General features: G+C 42.4%; 1 protein-coding gene across 2 annotated transcripts in view; it reads right to left on the reverse strand.

Annotated features, from left to right (window-relative positions):
• CC2D2A (coiled-coil and C2 domain containing 2A) overlaps nt 1-20522 on the reverse strand; it is a 64285-nt gene that overhangs the window by 473 nt on the left and 43290 nt on the right. Inside the window, exons 23-36 of one of the 2 annotated variants that reach the window (XM_083460682.1) lie at nt 18513-18618; nt 17602-17711; nt 14951-15047; nt 13322-13423; nt 12967-13143; nt 11424-11444; nt 10274-10477; nt 9482-9571; nt 7528-7641; nt 5363-5497; nt 4995-5117; nt 3693-3751; nt 2400-2577; nt 1241-1425 (exon numbers count right to left, since the gene is read on the reverse strand). In XM_083460682.1, coding sequence (XP_083316808.1) covers nt 1241-1425; nt 2400-2577; nt 3693-3751; nt 4995-5117; nt 5363-5497; nt 7528-7641; nt 9482-9571; nt 10274-10477; nt 11424-11444; nt 12967-13143; nt 13322-13423; nt 14951-15047; nt 17602-17711; nt 18513-18618 — 1701 coding nt within the window. Of the gene's footprint in view, nt 1-1123; nt 1426-2399; nt 2578-3692; nt 3752-4994; nt 5118-5362; nt 5498-7527; nt 7642-9481; nt 9572-10273; nt 10478-11423; nt 11445-12966; nt 13144-13321; nt 13424-14950; nt 15048-17601; nt 17712-18512; nt 18619-20522 lie in introns of those variants that run through there. The other variant, XM_083460683.1, reaches the window with a different exon arrangement.

Raw genomic sequence — 20522 nt, forward strand, 5'->3', positions numbered from 1 at the left:
AAGCTCTCTGCTTTGCTTATCAGGCTCTGCAGTGCTCTCACGAGAGCATCCCAGGAGAAGAGCAAAACAAACCAGTGTTTGTGGCCAATCCAAGTTGTCCCCTGAATTTTTTTGGGGGGGGCGAGGTGGGCAAGGCCTACTCAGTGCATGGCTCCAGAAAGGTAAGCATGCTTGCACAATGGTTCCAGGGGGGTGATTTGAGTATACATGCTTTCCCCTAGACGTTTTACCCCAGGAATGGAACCTCCACACAAGACACGGTCAGACTGTACTGCTGCAGTATGAGTAATTGCTGTGTTTGCACATCAAGTGAACTAGAGCTCTCCAACTGTGTATGGCATTAAGCTGAAGATGAATTTGCACAAAACCTTCTGCCACAACTGGAATGAAATTTAGGGACAATAACAGACGTTTCATCCCATCTCTTTAATTTTGCATCTTGACCCTGAGTTTTAATGGTTAGCATATAAACAGGAAAGGTATATGCAGTACAGACACTGTTAAACCAATAGACAGATTGATCCCACCTCGTGCAGCATCTTTAAATGGTCCTTATTATCAACCTTTCTGCACGTCGAAATCATATGCCTGCCCTGTTACGTTTTAGCTGTGTTCCAGCTAAAGCAGCATTCACTTTGTGCATCAGAGGCCCTGGGTAGAAAATATGAAGATGTTCCTTGATATGGGGGAGGGCCAGGAATTGGTTTTACTTCAGACTGCTGCCATGACTAGGCAAATACCTTTTCTGTGCTGATACTGCCATATGGGAGCAGTGAAAATAGGATGCCAGAGCCACATAAGAGCTACCTTGACTTCCTAGAGCATTTCACATGTCAAGTTGATGAGTGAGTAACCCATACAGACATGGCAGTAAGTCAGAAGGAATTTAAACATCTTACGTATTTCCTTAGCAGAGGTAAGCAAGTGTTTTCTGCAGCCTGGCTTTGCTGTGGCAATTCTTAATCACAGGAAAACAACCTGCTACGTTGCTCAGCCTAAATTGTGAATACATAGCACAGCATGGCTTCAGGGGTTTTGAGCACATGATTTCCAGTGTGGCTAGAGCTGAAAGGTTTTATACAACTTTAATGGGGCATTGCAGAAAACCGATCAAATTAAGAGACTCCTTCCAGCATTTTAATCTGCACATTTTAATGATCTAGAGTTTAATACAAAATCATAAGATGATACTAATGAATTTAAATACTACAAGTAAAAAGTAAGTCTGAGTAACTCTTACCTATTACGAACCAGTGAAGCAACATAAACCCACACTGAAAGAATGTTTTTAGGGTATGCATGAACATACACAGCTAATGCAAACTCTATGTTTGGAACATCAATGCTATGAACTCCAGTACTATATACCGCCTCCACTAAAGGTGTAACTTCTGAAAATGCCATGTGGATAGGAAATCCTGACACCTGCAAATAAGAGGAGGAAATGAAAAAAAAAAGTCAATTTACCCACAATACCACCTCTGGACTCAGTTGGCCACTAAGAAAACTTCGAAAACATTCAACTTCCAAGGCGTGGCTTCTGATTGGTTGCAGGAGCATCCTGCAGTTAATCGGAAGCTGCACTGGAAGTTCAGCTTCCGAAAATCATTCAAAAACTGGAACAATCACTCGGGAGCCAAAATGTTCAAGTTTAGAGCTGTTTGTCTCCTGAGGCTCCACTGTAGATGTTATGATGAATGAAATGATGCCACATACATTCTGCAATTATGGGCCAGCCCCTTCCACTTAAGGCAGGCATGGCCAAACTTGGCCCTCCAGATGTTTTGGGACTACAACTCCCATCATCCCTAGCTAACAGGACCAGTGGTCAGGGATGATGGGAATTGTAGTCCCAAAAACATCTGGAGGGCCAAGTTTGGCCATGTCTGACTTAAGGTAAATTGAATCTCTTGGCTCAAGATGACTGGGAGAACAACAGCCTTCCTCCCGACCACCCTCCCCTGCCCTAGGGAAGACCTCTGTTGACTGGGGTATCTTGACAGCTAGCTTTCTCTTAGATTGGAGCATTGTTCACCATTACACTTCTGTGCTTGTTATCGTAGTGCAATAGCAGGTAGCACACTTTCCCCCTGCCCAGGTGGACCACCCACCCATGCTGCTGGCCAGTTGATGCCCTCCCTCCCAGCAAGAAAAACTTGTTACGCGTTGGAAAACATAATGTAAGAGACACATTTCTAGACTACTTTCAAATAAGTCAGCAAAATGCTTTCACTGTATCACAAGCTAGAATGGAGAGATTTCATCATTCACGTGGAGTGAATTACTGCTAAGCCCCAATACAAACATCACCCTGGGGGGAGGCAGGGAAGCACTATCCTATAATCCCAGTAATGTTACTAAACTCCCAGTTCCCTAGGGGCCGTTATTCTATACATTACCCTGTAATCTCCTAGTTGCTTCTGTAATTCCGCCTGATGGTCATCCTCTACATCTTTGCCCTGATTTTTTTCCAGCAGAGGTAAGAAGTGTCGAAGGGTAGAGGTACAGTATCTGTTCCAACGTGTCAAGTGTCTTGGCCTCCAACCCATGATCTTTTCTTTCAGTATCTTCTCAAGTCTGCATTTTAAAATGTTTCAAAAGTTGCATTTGAAATTTTGCTGCTCCAGTTCAACTGTGGCTTCACAAGCACACTAGAAATCTTTAGAATTCCACAATTACAGCCAGATTTGAAATGCCACAGGCATTCCATATTTCAATGACTTCTCCACAACATGCTTACGTAAGAAACCGAGGTGGCAAACCTAATTCTCAAGCATCATTTCTGACCGGAGGAGGACCAAGCCTTACATTATTGAATGCTCCTCCGGTAAAATAACTTATATCTAAAAAACTAGATGCTTGGGATAAAAGTTTTAAGCTCGTCTGACTTACTAGTTTTCTTCTGCTATTTGTTAGAAGAAAGTCAGGATGTTATGGAATGTCAAACTTGGAGAGGGCCAAGCTAAATATATTGCAAGGTAACCAAAATGGCTGCATAATAAAGCGCCGTATTTTTCGCTCTATAAGACGCACCAGACCATAGTTTTTGGAGAAGGAAAACAAGATAAAAAAATATTCTGAATCCCAGAAGCCAGAACAGCAAGAAGGATTGTTGTTCTGGCTTCTGGGATAGCTGTGCAGCCTCTTCAGGGCAGCGGGATGAAGGCTCCCCGTGCCCTGAAGAGGCTTCGCGTGGCTAAGCCAGAAGCTAGAACAGATCCCTCTCGCTGTTCTGGCTTCTGGGATAACTGCGCAGCCTGCATTCACTCCATAAGACGCACACACATTTCCTCCTCCTTTTTAGGAGGGGAAAAGTGCGTCTTAAGAGAGTGAAAAATATGGTAGTCCAAGTCACTAGAATTTTCCAGATCTCTTTATAAAGTATTGAACTTAAAAGAGCTATGAATCAAACAATTTCACAATCGGAACCACCAAGCATTTCATATCCAATTGGAACTGACATTTTATATTGCTGGCACTCATTTTTCTTCAGAGTGTGTGTATGGAGGTGCTGGGCTGCCCAAATAACAAGACCCCCCCACCCTTGGCCTCGCTGATGTGGTCCAAAGGTGGACAAACTACCCCAGAAGGAGCAGAGGTATTGCCTCTCCTCTCAAAACCCCATACACCTGAAATCTGATGTATGTCATCGTTAAATGCGGTTGCAAAACACATTCAATAGACATGGGTACCTGTTCTGCAGTTCTAGGGCAGCTGTCTTGTCCACCCGTTGATAGACTAGTTCGTCAGGCTAACAAAATATGAAGGGGTAAGGTATAATTCGGTATTTACATAATGTGAAATATGCAATCTTGCTTTTAAGATGTACTGGGATATAATGATACTTCAACCCACCTACTCTGCCGCCCACAAGACCTGGAGGAGGAGGAGAGGAGGAGGAGGAGGAGAAGAAGAATTTATTATTTATACCCTGCCCATCTGGCTGGGCTGCCCTAGCCACTCTGGGCGGCTTCCAAAAAAATATTAAAATACTGTAATACATCCAACATTAAAAGCTTCAGATGTCTTCTAAAAGTCTGGTAGTTGTTGTTCTCTTTGACATGTGGTGGGAGGGTGTTCCACAGGGCAGGTGCCACTACCAAGAAGACCCTCTGCCTGGTTCCCTGTAACTTGGCTTCTCGCAGTGAGGGAACTGCCAGAAGGCCCTCAGTGCTGGACCTCAGTGTCCAGGTAGAACGATGGGGGTGGAGTCGCTCCTTCAGATATACTGGACTGAGGCCGTTTATACTGGAGAACTGTACCTGTGGTAGGCACCTTAAAGTGGGCACTCTTGCAGCAAGCAGGGAATCTACAAACCTACACAGGAACCCCAGAGAGTCCCTGTAGCCAGAGTTTTTTGTCTTCATCCAACTTGCAGTTCTCTGATTCTCAGTACTGTGCTAAAAGCTGAACTTCAGATTGTTTCTCTACTCCCTCCCATTAGCTGGATAATGTTCCCAAATTCTGATGGACATTAGACTCCAAACGTAGGAGAGAGATTCCCAACTCCCTGATTATCTGGAATAATCTGTATATAGTAAGAAGTGGGCAATGCAAATACAGCAACTGAAGTTTTCCTCTGGATACTTAAGAAGAAAGATTCCCACACTACAAAATATTACCTCATCTCCTTGTTGCAAAATCATCTCAATGTTAACCTAGGCTTAAGCATCTGCATACTATAATAAGCATTTTGCAATGCTATTTGAAACATTCTGATTTTCCATGCTTATGAATAAGGTAGAAATTACCTTAAGGTAGACTGTAACTGGTATCCAGTTTGTGGAACAAACCACATGCAAATGTTTTCAGCAAGCAAAATTCATTATTGCATTTCCTAAAATAGTAAAATAAGTTTTACCTCTCATTTTGTTACAGTTCTTTAACGTTTCTGTCCTGTAATCTCTCCCTTAAGGTCAAAACAATTTCAGATTCAGATGAAAAGATGCAGATATTATTTCTATGCAGCCCTATAAAATTAAAAATCCTAATACCTGCACACTGGAGAGACCAGGAAATGGTAAACTTCTTGAAAAAAAGGGTTTCCAGAATTTTGGTTTGCTGACATCAAAGTTTATTCTTAGTGGAGAATCATATTGTTGAATATTGAACCAAACCTGAAAGAGAACTTTTTAAGTTACTTTCTTCATCTTAACCACAAATCAGTACTACTTCTGCCCTCTGAGTTAACTTTGATTCATGGAAGAGCCAGTGGAATTTCCCCCCACTCTCTTTGAACAGCTGGCCAGAGCACCTGCTATCAGTCAACAATCCTGGCCTAAATGAATGGAATGGTCTGACTCACTATAAGGCAGCTTGGTAAGTTCAAAGAATGGCAGATAGAGAGATGTGAATTACTTACGTTGTCACAGGAAATGAGGCAGCCCACACTCTGCAAGGGGCAGAAAGCATCATACTGTCCATAAAAACGGCCACAACTTGGATTCCAGATCATATACTGATTCTGCTCCCAAGTTAGTACATATGCTGTTGGTCCCTGGAAATAATTGTCAAGTTCCTTAAAACCTTGCTTTTCCAATGCAGAATATATTTACATTTTACATGCATTTCCTCCCCCTCAGAACTTAGTAGTGGGTGCAGCTGATGTATGTGATATACCGTATTTTTTGCACCATAACACTCACTTTTTTCCTCCTAAAAAGTAAGAGGAAATGTCTGTGCGTGTTATGGAGGGAATGCCTACGGGTGGCATGCCTACGGATTTTCCTCCTCTAAAAACTACGTGCGTGTTATGGTCGGGTGCGTGTTACAGAGCGAAAAATACGGTAAGTTTCAGCTCATTTTCTCTGCAGTAGCCTCTGTGAAGGCTACAAAGCACACACTTTGGGGATTATATCCGCAATTCATACGCTGAAAAAATATTATTCTTGCTAAGCTGCTAAACAGGATGAATGAACTATTTCCCCAATTTGCACAGTGAAGAATTCCATGTAACTGGAAACCTGTCTCCTCCATTGCCAACAGAAGTTTGTCCAATGAAACAATACTATTTTATATATGTTGTATCCTGTCCTTTGGTATTAATGAATTCTGTCCAATGCAAGATCAGGACTTTCCAATTACTCACAGGCTTGCAGCTTCACGCTGCCTTGGCAGGGGCTGCTAAATGTTGCATAGAGTAAAATCTAGGAGATTCTACAATGTAAGGATTTCTGTAACAGGCTGCATGCACCAAACTTCCAAGTTTTTAAAAATTAAGTTTTTCTTTAGCAGGCCTCATGTTGAAGCACAAACTGCCTGCTAAGATTTAAGGTGTTTTAACTTGGAGGGTGTTGTAAGTATAATGGATAAGGCTCTTAGCTACAGACCAATAATTCATTGTTTTGAATTATTTCCTCTTTCATGAACTCACAAGATGGCTTTAGGCAACTCATCTCTCTTAGCCTCAGCAGGAGATAAGTCTTCCTCCTATGAGGGTGTATTTGAGAACTACAAGAAGATAGTAAATGTGAGGTGCTTTGAACACCTGAGAGGACTACCGTATTTTTCGCCCTATAAGACGCACTTTCCCCCCTCCAAAAATGAAGGGGAAATGTGGGTGCGTCTTATGGGGCGAATGCAGGCTTTCGCTGAAGCCTGGAGAGCGAGAGGGGTCGGTACGCACTGACCCCTCTCGCTCTCCAGGCTTCAGGAAGCTATCCACTAGCTGTGGGAGACCCAGCTCTCCCAGGGCTAGAGGACTGCTTGCCGGCACCCAGAGGCTTGGGGCGCGCTGACCTCAGCACGCCCCAAGCTTCTGTATTAGCGCAGCTGTCCGCTAGCCCTGGGAGAGCCACGCAGCTCTCCCACGGCTAGCGAACTGCTTGCCGGCACCCAGAAGCTTGGGGCGCGCTGACCTCAGCACGCCCCAAGCTTCTGTATTAGCGCAGCGGTCCGCTAGCCCTGGGAGAGGCGCCCGGCTCTCCCACGGCTAGCGGAGACCTTGCCGGCACCCAGAAGCTTGGGGCGTGCTGAGCTCCGCACGCCCCAAGCTTCGGGATTAGCGCAGCGCACCTGGGGGGGAAATAAATTTTTTTTTCTTTATTTCCCCCCCAAAAAACTAGGTGCGTCTTATGGGCCGGTGCGTCTTATGGGGCGAAAAATACGGTATGTACTTATCTTCAACTCTAGGCAAATATACATATTCTCTGGGGAAATTTGTAGGGCTGAGAACAAACAGTAAATTTGCCATGTAACTTAGACCAGCATTAGGAAGCAGGGGAAAATATCTCTATCTTATTATGGGTCCTTGCAAATAGCCTAGTCTAGTACAACCAGGTATTTGATCCACGCAATACCATTCAATTCCATCTGAAGAAGATTAAGTTGCAACCACTAATTTTTTTATTGACAACAATATCAAAACCAGAGTTTTGCTTGCATCATACCTTTATCCGACAAAGTTGCTTTAAAAGTTTGACTACAATATAAATCTGACCATTATTTGTGATGTAATTCATTCAGCGTGTGTACTGCATTCTCAGGCATGTGGAAGTTTGTTGGAGTATAAATAAATTACTGACTTACCTCAGGAATAGCACTTCCAATTAAAAGCCAAGCCTTTTTGCCAAGAGCAAGAAAATAATTGCACAAGAGTACAGCGTGCTCTTCTTCATCTCCAGCCAAAAGATCAAGGAATTGCTAATGAATGCAAGCAAACAAGTTGCATTAACAATATAGCCAATGTTTCTAGTTTATTTGCACTGTTCAGGAATCTTCCTCCCATAAAGTATGGCTCTGTTTGTCTGGAAATACGTTTATGTCCCCAAAGATTTTGGCTCAATTCAAACTACAATCAAAGAAGATGAACTGATGTCTGACTTGGCAAAGCATTGCTCCAAACTCCATTCATTTTGAATGGTTAATTTATGAGCCATGAAAGGCATATGAAAACTATGAAAAATAAATATATAGAGGAAGAAAAACATTTTCTTATTAAAAAGCTACACACCATTTTTCTAGTTCGTAAATGAACCAAACAACTAGAAACAAAAACAGACAAGCAGCTTTTGAGGTTAATGAAGTGCATGCAATGTTCCCGTCTCCTACAATTCAAAGTTCTGTGGAGGTGGACTGTAAAAACAGACTGGATAAAGTCTCTCAGATGTCTGTGGAAAGAACCTCCGCCTGCAGTTCTGATATGGAACTTCACCATAATGACAGGATTTGGGATCTATTTATATTTAAGGCATTAGATTCTGGTTCTGACCTAAGAGCATTTCTGGCATAAAGACCCCAGAACCTTTTAAAGAGGATTCATTGCCTCAGCAATTAGCTCTTCATTCTATCTAATCTGGACCTTGAACTGTGCATTCTAGGCACACATAGTAGCCGAAGGATAGTTCTGTAGTAAAAAAAAAATCACAGTGAACTCAAAAAGGTCAACCCTACAGAATTTAAAAAATCAATTATCAATTTTTCCTCCCAAAAATTTAAATTCTTGTAAGTTTATTGATTCTGTTCCGAGACTCTACTACAACAGCTGATGAATTAATCCACAGATGATAGCTGACATTAAGAAGAACTCTGCACATGTGGTGGGGGTGTAAATATGTACAATTTTTTGGCAAAGGGTTTTTAAGGAGATATAAGAAATCACTGGGTTAAAGCTTACCCAAAAGTCCAGAGGTAGTATTATTATCAATTTACGATGGGGTGGGAGGTTCCCAGGCTATGAAGGAATTGCTCACAAATTTATTGACGGCTGCACGAGTTATTATAGCTAGGAAGTGGAAGGGGCAAGCAGAATATAAAATGGAAGAATCGTATAAAGAGGTGTGGGATATAGCTATTCATGTTAAGGTAAGACAGGGAATATGCAGGATAAATGATTTTGAGGAGATATGGAGGGTGGTTGTAGAATTTGTACTGTTAAAACGGAAAAGGGTCAAACCATTGCAAGGGGTGTTGAAATTTTGGGAGGTTGGATAGTTACAATGGAATGGTCTCGGTGGCGGAGTGCACATTTTCATTCTTTTTTCCCATTTTTTCCCATTTAGTTCTTACCATATCATAGTATTACAATGATGTGAACAAAAATAGATCAACCTTCTTTTAACATTCTAACAAAACATTCAACATACGTATCTCCAAATACTTTTACTTATTTATCACCCTCTGTGACTTCCCTCCACCCATGTTTAGCACTATGAGCTTTGTTACGGTATCTTTTAAATTGTGTTTGAACGGTATATTATTGCTATTAACCATAAAATCTTGTCTCTGTTTCCTTTTAACATTGTGCATCTCAGGCCAAACATATTAGTACATCACTTTTGGAACATCGTTTTAACATATATTCATCAACACGTACCCATTCTTTCCTTAAATTCTGATTAGTTTGTAGTCTGATTGCCGCCGTCTATTTGGCCAATTCAATAAATTCGCACATTTTCATTCTTATTTATTTATGATTAGTACTTTGTAAATAAGTAAGTAAGTAAAATAAATAAATAAAATAAAATCTAAGCCTTTAACTTACATCTGATGTACTCCACAAGTCACAGATTCCAGCAAATGATACACTGTCAGGTAAGAAAGGAATCAAGGCAACATAGCGGGCCACCAACTCCTATACATAAACAAGCAGAGAACACTCCATCAGTCTGGTGCTGTAGCTGCCAACGCTGCCAACAAAACCCAGAGCCTAACTGACTGTATCACGGCGACCACCAAACTCTTAGACATACCGTATTTTTCGCCCTATAGGACGCACTTTTCCCCCTCCAAAAATGAAGGGGAAATATGTGTGCGTCCTATGGGGCGAATGCAGGCTTTCGCTGAAGCCTGGAGAGCGAGAGGGGTCGGTGCGCACTGACCCCTCTCGCTCTCCAGGCTTCAGGAAGATATCCCCCCAGCCCGGCAAACTCTGGGAGCGATGGCAAGGTTGCGCGCAGCTTTGCCATCGCTCTTGGACACGTTCTGGGGGCTGGGAGAAGCTCGGGCTTCCCCCGCCCCCAGCCCTGCAAGTTCCGAGAGCAATGGCGAGGTTGCACAACCTCGCCTTCGCTCCCGGACCCCCAGCCCCGAGGCTAAAAACGAAGCCAGGACAGCCTGTCATGGCTTCTTTGCTCTTTGGGGCTCGGGGGGGGGGGAAAATAATCCCCCCTTTATTCCCCCCCCCCAAATAAGTGCATCCTATGGGCCGGTGCGTCCTATAGGGAGAAAAATACGGTATATAGTACACACACTTATTGGATTGTGTGAGGATTCCTAGCCTGTTTTCTGACCCATCACTGAAAACATATTCCTCTATCGCATGAGAAACACTTACTGACGTTTCTTGGGGATTGTCGGCATGAACCCGTAGGAGCTCATCTGGTGGGTTCAGAGGTTTGATGTATCGAGTAATGAAGACTGTTTTCCCATTGATGTCAATTACAGTCGTCAGGCACTGGCGACCTGGAAACTTCAGCGCGCAGTCAGCTTGGTACCTCTCAGCTGCTTGGAGAAGTTGTTCATCTTCCTGGGTGTCAAACTTGGGGAAAAACAAGTTAAGTGCATGTGATTTTGCTTATGAATTCTCCCTTCCACCACCACATCCCCGCTTCATGAATAGGACAACTATGCCCTCCATTCAAGTACAAGAAGATGATAACACACTGTGATTTTGATATGTCTAGATGCAGCCTTCAAGGTTTTTGCGTGCAACTTTCATGTCTCTCAGAATTCCATATTATACCAGGAAGTACAGTATTACCAGTCACAATGAAAACACTGTAATATCTAATTTGTTCTGGTGTTAGGTGGTCAGGAATAAACTGGTAGAACAGCTGATAGGAAGTGGGTGCTGTAATTCTAGATAAAGAATGGGCATATTCCATACATCTTCGTACAGAAAAAGGAAGGAAATGTATATTTAACTATCATAATATAATATTTATCTGGCCAGACATCTAAAAAGGTACTGATGCTTTTCTAGATTCCCATTAAAATAAATTTACACTTTTCAAATTTTCCAAACAGCTAAAAATGAATCTATGGGATGCACAAAGCATGAATTGTCCAGAGACCTTTCTATGACTGACTTTCACTGCAACATGGTGGCCCATGGTGGGTGGAGCACTCACAATTTCATCACTCCCATCTTCTAGCTGGCTCTAAACTTTGCAGAAATGTTTGCATCTTTGGTTTAAAAACAGTTTCTTACAGATTATTTGGCAACAACTGTTGCTCAGAGTAAACCCATTGAAATGAATGGACCTAACTTAGTCATGTCAATTAATTTCAGTGGGTTTACTGTGAATAAAACTACCACCCATCATTTTTTAGTACAACAATTAAGCACATAGGAATTTGCCCTATATTAATTCGCACCTTATAGACAAAATACTACATTAACAAAAATTGTTAGGCCATGGACACATTAAACAATTCTAACAGATCACCACCACTGTAAAATAAGAAGTATGAACATTTTGTACCTTCTTAAGCATTTCATTCATCTACAAAGATTCAGGAAGGTAAGCAAGAAAGGAGATAAAGGTGTGAACAATGTAAAAAAAATGCAACATGAAAGACTCTCAAAGTTAAGCAACTGAGAAAATACAGGCACACATCCAATTGTTTTGTATTAGTGGAAAGCTTAGAATAATAGGGATGGGGGGAGGTTTAGGTATTCTCCATGGTCTCCATGCTATGACACATAGCATGGATTGTGCTTGCATAAACTAGAGGGAAGAGACCTTCTGGAAATTTCTGGAAACTATGAGGTTCTATCAGATAGAAGATTTAAAAAGAGAATAATCACATTAAAAGAACTGATGCAAAAAAGAAGTTAACACCCACCGCCCCCTGCAAAATACATTCTATTCTCATTTTACCAACTTAAGGTACAATAAATAGCTGATCTGTGAAATTTCTTACCTGACTTGTTCACTCTGAGTTACTTACTATGTTTAATAGCACTGTCTAGCTAGCATTTTGATAGTGACTGTCTTCCAACAGACTGAAATTTTGGTTCTAGCTACTACTTTTAAAAAGGTTGGTAGTATAGCTTTTTGCTGCAACTCCAGGGTCTATGGTACATCCTTTCCTTTCTAACTCTTAAGAGTCTGGATTCTGTCTTGAAGGAAACTAGCTAACATTGATTCTGAAAGAGAACAAATGAGGTCAGTGAAATCTAAAGAGCTTCTTTTGTTGCTTACATTACTTTGTAAAGGGCCACATATATATGTAAGCATTTATGCATGCATGCTAACAAACTGCCATAGATGTCGAGAGGAGAGCTAAGCTGAGCTCATCTCCTATGCTTGGCTTGTTCAATTTCTTGCAGTCAGCTACTCTCTCTAGGACCTCTGTAAAGAGAGGAAGCAGGAATCCGCCATGTCCCGCCTTACAGCACACCTGAGAGCCTTAAGGAACAGCAGCGCCAGACTTGTGACAATTGCAATTACTTATTTCAAACAATAGCACTGCCACAGTTAATTAATGCATTTGGTCAATCAAATCACCTTATTTACAGTAGTACCTCGGGTTAAGTACTTAATGCGTTCCGGAGGTCTGTTCTTAACCTGAAACTGTTCTTAACCTGAAGCACCACTTTAGCTCATGGGGCCTCCTGCTGTGCCGCTGGAGCACGATTTCTGTTCTCATCCTGAAGCAAAGTTCTTAACCTGAAGCATTATTTCTGGGTTAGTGGAGTCTGTAACCTGAAGTGTATGTAACCTGAAGCATATGTAACCTGAGGTACCACTGTATTGCTAATCAGGTTTCCACTCAGTCTAGTTCTAAAAGTGATGTATTTCCTACTTTTTTACTGCCACTTGCCCTTACACATGCTTACAGTCTATTAAAATAAGTGTAGACACATTGGCTCAGAAAATAAGTCACTCCAGCAGGAACTCGCAGGTCATTTATATGACTATTGGCTCCACTATCTTTGGTCAAGCTCAGCAGTTAAGGGGTAAGTGAACTATGCTGTAGATTTTAAAAACATGCCCAGAAGTAAAACGCAAAGAGATTTACCTTTTCGCGAACGGATTCTCCAGGAATGAGCTGGGGTTCAATAGTAATAAACAGTGATAGATATGATCCTTCACTCGGATTTCGAATGGAATCATAGGTTCTTTCAAGTCCAAGATTTTTTCCCTTACTGTATCCAAGAAGAACTGGAGGAATATCTACCTTAAATGTACCATCTATCTACGAACAAAAAACAAAAACGCCATGTAACAATATGCAGTTGAGCATAAGCAGCCACGAATGGCAACAATATTATTTTATTAATAATAAAAAGGATGACTTATTTTGATATTTTTTTTATTCACTGCTTAAGGCTCGAAAAAGGTTAATGCTCCTCTGCCTGTTCATGTTTACTTACCCTTGCTTGAAAATATACGGTTGTAAATGGAATCCGAACAGAACCAAGCCAGTGCTTCTCGACACGCGTATGAACTCCGCCGGATTCTCTTTCACGATCATCCTAAGAAAAGTCACAAAACTCTTGACAAATTCTTCCAGAAATGAAGTGACTACTTCCCATGCCTCTCCTTTTTCAACACAGCTACTCTGTATTATTAGGGACGCGGGTGGCGCTGTGGGTTAAATCACAGAGCCTTGGGCTTGCCGATTGGAAGGTCGGCGGTTCGAATCCCCGCGACAGGGTGAGCTCCCGTAGCTCGGTCCCAGCTCCTGCCAACCTAGCAGTTCAAAAGCACGTCAAAGTGCAAGTAGATGAATAGGTACCACTCCGGCGGGAAGGTAAACAGTGTTTCCGTGTGCTGCTCTGGTTCGCCAGAAGCGGCTTAGTCATGCTAGGCACATGACCCAGAAGCTGTACACCGGCTCCCTTGGCCAATAAAGCGAGATGAGTGCGCAACCCCAGAGTCGTCCACGACTGGACTTTAACGGTCAGGGGTCCTTTTACCTTTACTCGCCATTATTGCATTATTCTCCCCATTAGAGTGAGGAGGATAGTTTGGCTGGGTGGGATGAATTATAAAAACTTTTGCAGGGGTTGTGCAATGTTAAAATATGAGGTGGCTCTGGGTTTTACTGAAGCTGCTTTAAGCAGTGCCCTGGCTCCTCGTTGCGTTCCCTGAAACAGAATACTTCCACAAACTGCACTGCATCATGATGCAAAAGCGTTCTTGGGTAGAAAATATTCCTACCCTTATAGCACCAAGCCACACATATACGAGATACCAGACAAGAGCAGAGCATTTCTTTGTACTTCACACTAGCCGTTTAAATGGTAACACCTCTTTGTAAGATCCTTTGCATTTATAACTAAAAGCTAAAACGTTGCAACGTTTGCAGAAGCCCAGTGTGGTTTAGACATTGAACTTAGGCGTTCAGAAGTCTGAATCACTGAGCAATCCTTCCAGGTAAGTTTGCTCTGGATAATAATCATGCCACACACAAAAGAAACCTTGTCGTTAAGGCAGCAAAGGCCTGCTCCTTTGCAAGCTGCCTGCCTTCATTTTTTAATAGCAAAATGTCTTATAGAAAACTAAAATAGGCACCTTTAGGTTTACGCCAGAAAATATTTGCGTTTATACTGAAACCTATGTATCTGGGTCTAAGGGTGGGGGTGGGATTTGTCAAAAGCAGTGGTCCATCAGCCTACCTAATGCAAGTGTTATGTCACGTCATCAGATACTGTCTGCAGTGAGAGGTGCATGCAAACTGTGTCGCACTGCCACAGTGCGACTGAACCAGATTGAGAAACTAATGCTCGGCTACCAAGACCGCCCAACATTTGTTGGCTTCTGCGTGACAGACGCTGCGTTCTCTCTTTTGGCTCAGCCCTGATCTCTTGCCCCATCTCTGCCAGAGACCAGTGCTTGACAGTTCAGCCCAAGAGGAGCCAGCTGATGAATCCTGGGCGGATTCCAGAGGCTTTTCATCACTGGACTCCATTCGGGCAAACATGTCAGGCTCTTTATACCTTGACCTCCTTATTATGCATACACAGTCAACATAACTCTTGAGATTTTGTTTTTTTTACCTCTAGGACATCATACAATACTTCATCAAAAATGTTAATGAAGATATCATCCTTCACTGACTGCAAGCTGGAGGTGCTGTAGTCACCATTTGGGGCTCTGCAACATTATAAAAAATGAGAAAAATGTCTGAAATAAAAACTCTGTACAATTTGCAATCATACATATATAGTTCCAGTTTATGTGCATCTTCCCTCTCACTCCCCCCTGCTCCCCCCCTCTTTCCTTCAGTTCAGTTTATTTATTTGGTATATAGACCATAAACATCAGATAGAGTGTATGAGTACAAAGGCAACCAGAACAAAGAAAGGAAAATATATATACCGCATTTTTCGCTCTATAGCATGCACCAGACGATAGGACGCACCTAGTTTTTTTTTTTGGGGGGGGGGAGGAAACAAGGGGGAAAAAATTCTGAATCCCAGAAGCCAGAACAGCAAGAGGGATTTGGCTTCTGGGATAGTCTCTTGCTGTTCTGGCTTCTGGGATAGCTGCCAGGATAGCTGGTCTAGCTTTGCGAGAAGCCTCCGCAGGGCATGGGGAGCCTTCATCCCTGTGCCCTGCGGAAGCTTCGCGGGGCCATCCAAAAGCCAGAATAGCTAGAGGGAGCGCTGTGCAGCGTTCCCTCTAGCTGTTCTAGCTTCGTGCGAAGCCTCCCCGTGCCCTGCAGAGGCTTCTGGGACAGCCTGCAAAGCCTTCGGAGGGCAGCGGGATGAAGGCACCCCGCTGCCCTGCGGAGGCTTTGCGCAGCTAACCCCAAAGCCTTTGGAGCGCAGCGCGAGGGCACTCTCCAGGCTTCAGCGAAAGCAACGTGTAGCCTCCGGAGCGCGGAGGGGGCGCTCCCTCTGCGCTTTGGAGGCTTCGCATTGCTTTCGCTGAAGCCAAGGAGCCTGCATTTGCTCTATAGGACGCACACACATTTCCCCTTAATTTTTGGAGGGGAAAAAGTGCGTCCTATAGAGCGATAAATACGGTATAAATGCAAACAAAAAGTGGCTTTTCAAACAAAAGTATAACAAAATCCAACTAGTTAAAAATACAGATAATCTACTCAGAACTCATCTTCCCTTTAACAAAGGTGACCTGATTTTCATGGCTATAGAAATAATCTTTCTGAGATCTTGGTTGGAATCTGTCATTAAAATTGACATAAAATTAAACTCCAAGTGAATCTTCCCAAGCTGAGATAAAACAGGTTCTTATGCCCCGCCAAAAATTGCAGCCGAGAATCACCTGAACTAACGTTTACACCAAGCTGCTTTAATAAGGACAGTCTGTCAGGTGCTCAGGTAGCCTGATTAACTTTCCATAATTGCTGATGGCAAAAAAGCATTTAACTTAGCCAGTGAAAAAGTTTTCCTGTGTTCAGGAGTGAAATATACTTGGGAGTCAAGTGTGGATTTCATGCTCTTTATTCAGCTCACAGTAGTGAGGAATGGAAGTTCCCCCAAAATGTCTGCTTTATATACATTATTTATGCAATGGGCCCCACGTGATTGGCTAATTCCAGGATTCTCCTGTAGGCCAATCAGGCTGCGGATTCACTTCCACCTGGAGTTGGATTGGCTGGCTCCTGCGGACCAATCATACTGCTGCATTCTGGATCCTATTGTTCTAGGACCAATCAGACTGCTGCATTCTGGATCCTGTTGTTCTAGGACCAATCAGACTGCTGCATTTTGGATCCTATTCAACTCAGTACATATCAAGGAATGTTTCATGTTGCTCAAATATCGAGCACATTGATAACCAGTGCTAGGTTGCAGACCAAGAAGGAGCAGTGGTGGGCAAACTCCATTTGCCAGAGCTCCTCCTTCAGGTACATCAGCGCATCTGACTAACTTCTATGGAAAGCAGTTCATGGAATTGCTCTCGGAAATGCTTATGAGATGGAGTAGGGCCCACCCACCACATTTCTCTTGAAACTGGGATTAGCAGAGCCTGGGGAAGGGGCAATTCTATTGACTGCCCATCTCAACTACACATCTTTTCTTTCTCTCTGACAAGCCAATGGAAGCCATCTGTTTTAATAAGAGAAAGCAAAGCAAGTGCAAACAGAGACCTCATGGTGGTGGCAGCGAGAAAGCCGGACTCTAGCACCACCATACGCTGGTGACACCAATATCAGAAAAAGGCTTGAGGCCTTGCCCTGCCGCCTCAACAGTGTTCCTGAATTCAGAAGTCAAAAGCTAGCTATTTACAGTGGTGCCTCGCAAGACGAAAAGAATCCGTTCTGTGATTCTCTTCGTCTAGCGGTTTTTTCATCTTGCAAAGCAAGCCCATTGACGGATTAGTGGATTAGCGCTATTAGCACTATTAGTGGCTTTTAGCGGCTTATCTGCTGATCGGATCAGCTGATAAGCGGCTTAGCGGCTTAGAAAAAGGGGGGGGGGAGGGAGAAAAAAAACACCGCAGGAACTCGCAAGACATTGTTGTCTTGCGAAGCAAGCCCATAGGAGATTCGTTTTGCGAAGCACCTCCAAAACGCAAAACTCTTTCGTCTAGCGAGTTTTCCGTCTTGTGAGGCATTCGTCTTGCGGGGCACCACTGTAGTTATATGGAGAGAGCGAGGAGTACTTAAACATTCACGCTAGGCTATCATTTGTCATACCATGAGGCAGAGAATTAAACATTTCAGAAGATGCATTCATACCTAAATGGCAGTTCAAGCTCCTCATTCCAGTTTGGGTTGGGTCCTTCAGCAGTGGTTGTTCGGCAAACCGTTCGCTGAAAAGAAACTTCTACAAAAGGCCGGACTAAGACCTACAATGAAACAGACAAAGCACTGACGTTTTTCCAAAGTGTGCAGAAGGATGCTTGCAAATTATTTAATGGCAAGTATTAACTTTCCAACATGTAAGCCATGACACACCTTTTACTCTCAAGGGGCCTTTTAAACTATTTTATTATTGATGTAATAACTATTATTAATACATTGCTACAGAGGTACAACGAACAATTATTGATAAATAGTTGTTTTATCAAGTTATATATTGTAATTGCCTGCATAACAAAACTAAATCGGACACAATAGTGACCATGGCTCTAGAAAAAAGTGCCAGTCAAGAAAGGCTATAATGGAAATGGGAAAGAATGTGCTTAAGAACAAACATATGGAAAACTTCCAAAAACTGGAAATAATTTGACCCACCAACCCTAAGGACCTCACCATAATTTTATTACGCTGTCTTAAAAGACAGACTTGGGATTGGTTACCAATCATCTGATTATTGCTAAAGTGTATGAATTATGCTTTCCAGAAAAGGATAAATATTCCATTACTTTCAGATTAGTATAAGAAGATATGGAACCAAACTGAATTACCTTGAGGAGTTGTAAGGAAACAGGAGACAACAAACCCCATTTTTCTATGGTTTTTTAAAAAATTATCTGATTATTGCTAAAGTGTATGAATTATGCTTTCCAGAAAAGGATAACTATTCCATTACTTTCAGATTAGTATAAGAAGATATGGAACCAAATGTTTTGGGGTTTTTTCTATACTGATAGTCAGATCTGAAAGAGCAGTTTCCAAACTTGCGTCTGGCTGGTGCTTGGTGTTACCTGATTAAAGGCCCAGTCGACGCTGTGGGTTGGGCTCTGTGGGGGGGCAGAAGCAGCAAACATCTCATTGAAGGACCATGATGATTTAGATGGCTGCTGAAGCTTGCTAGAGAGGAAGAATTTTTTTAAATCACAGTGAATTTCCAAGAAGACCATGAAAAAATACAGGTACACTGAAAACTGAATAAAATATAATTCTGCAAAAAATTATATATATATATATATATATATAATTCACTACCTTTGTAAGAAAGCTTTGCAGGGCAGATGTTTTTCTGCTGCAATGTTTTTCCCTGGGATTTTTTAAAAACATTACTTACAGATGTAATATAATTCCAATCAAAAGGAGGCTGCCTGAAGTTGTAATACACTTTTATATAAATATAATACGGTAAATGTATTGTTAGGCTTGCTAACAATAATATGTAAGTATTAAAATTAGCATGTTATATAGCTTTTGATGTCTTCTCTTTTTCTTACTATTCAAACAATATAAGGAAATGTATGCTATTGAATTATGCTCTTCCTATAATAACATTGCCAAGGTAAGCAATACAGGAGTTGTCAAGAGTGTTTCAGAAGCATGAGTAGACCCTTTAACCAAAATGGGCAGATCACAAATCTCACCTTGTGGTGCAACCACACTAAAATCAGGATGGAAGCTACAGAAACCAAAGGATGAGCATTCCCCACCAGCTCTAAGAGACAGGTACTCCATCTGCCGCTCCTTAAGAGGAAAAGACCCTGGTTGCCAATGGTCTGGATCTGCCAGTTCTGGACAAAGGACGTCAGTGTGGATAGAAGTCGAAAGCCAAAGCGTGGACTGTGAAAAGGCCATTAGACATGGAGACTCAACAATGTACTGAGAGCTCCACAGTGTGTGCCAAGGGGACCCTGAGTAAAAGGAACATCTGTCCTAATCATTATCTTATCTGGATCCATCATGCCAGTTATTCCAGGCTAAGTGATCACGCTCTGCTTTTATTTAATTTTATTTAGTTACACTGTTTATATAAAGGGTAAAGGTAAAGGTAAAGGGACCCCTGACCATTAGGTCCAGTTGTGACCGACTCTGGGGTTACGGCGCTCATCTCGCTTTATTGGCCAAGGGAGCCAGCGTACAGCTTCCGGGTCATGTTGCCAGCATGACTAAGCCGCTTCTGGCAAAACCAGAGCAGTGCACGGAAACACCATTTACCTTCCCACCGGAGCGGTACCTATTTATCTACTTGCACTTTGACGTGCTTTCAAACTGCTAGGTTGGCAGGAGCAGAGACCGAACAACAGGAGCTAGTTTGTTGCAAATGCACCTCTCATAAATGAGAATTTGCAGCACTAAAGATTAAGGTTCTTGATCTTATTTGAAGGAATAGCCATAATCCAGATCAAGTCTCTTCCATGCCCATCTCCATCTTTCAGAGTGGGTAAGTGAGCACAGAGCATATGGAAACGGGGGACTGAGAAAGGTGTAGCACACTCAACTCTCTGCCAGGAAAAGAACTTGTGATTCTTGCACCCAAAATATACACTCTGTGAAAGGAAATAATTTGAGAAAACATGGAATTTAAGGTGTATTCAGTCCAAAATAGGCTGGATGCTCCAATATGACACTGATGCATCCACAATATCTTTTCGAGGTGAGTTGACCAGAAGGGTACACATTATTTCAGGTGTGACTGCACCATTGGTTTGTATAGTGGTGTTATGTCATCAGTTTTCTTTTCAATCCTTGTCCTACTGACCACCCTAGTGTGTCATTTGCCTTTTTCAGAGCTGCTGCACTCTGACTCTTCCTAGCAGGCAGGGGCTGCAGTCTCCTAGTGCCCCTTGGTGCTTTGGCTAGTGGCAGATGCCAATGTGTGCCTTTCCTTTGCTTCTGCAGTCCTAGGGCTACTGCATTTTTGGACCATCAAGAAGAACCAGTTTGAGCAAATAGCCAATAAAACAAAATGACTTGGATTTTTTTATTTTTTTTTGGAGGGGGTCAGAATTGTTTGGACCCTACCAAGA

This window comes from Podarcis liolepis (assembly GCF_965112155.1).
Source record: "Podarcis liolepis genome assembly, chromosome: 9".
Taxonomy (NCBI): Eukaryota; Metazoa; Chordata; class Lepidosauria; order Squamata; family Lacertidae; genus Podarcis; species Podarcis liolepis.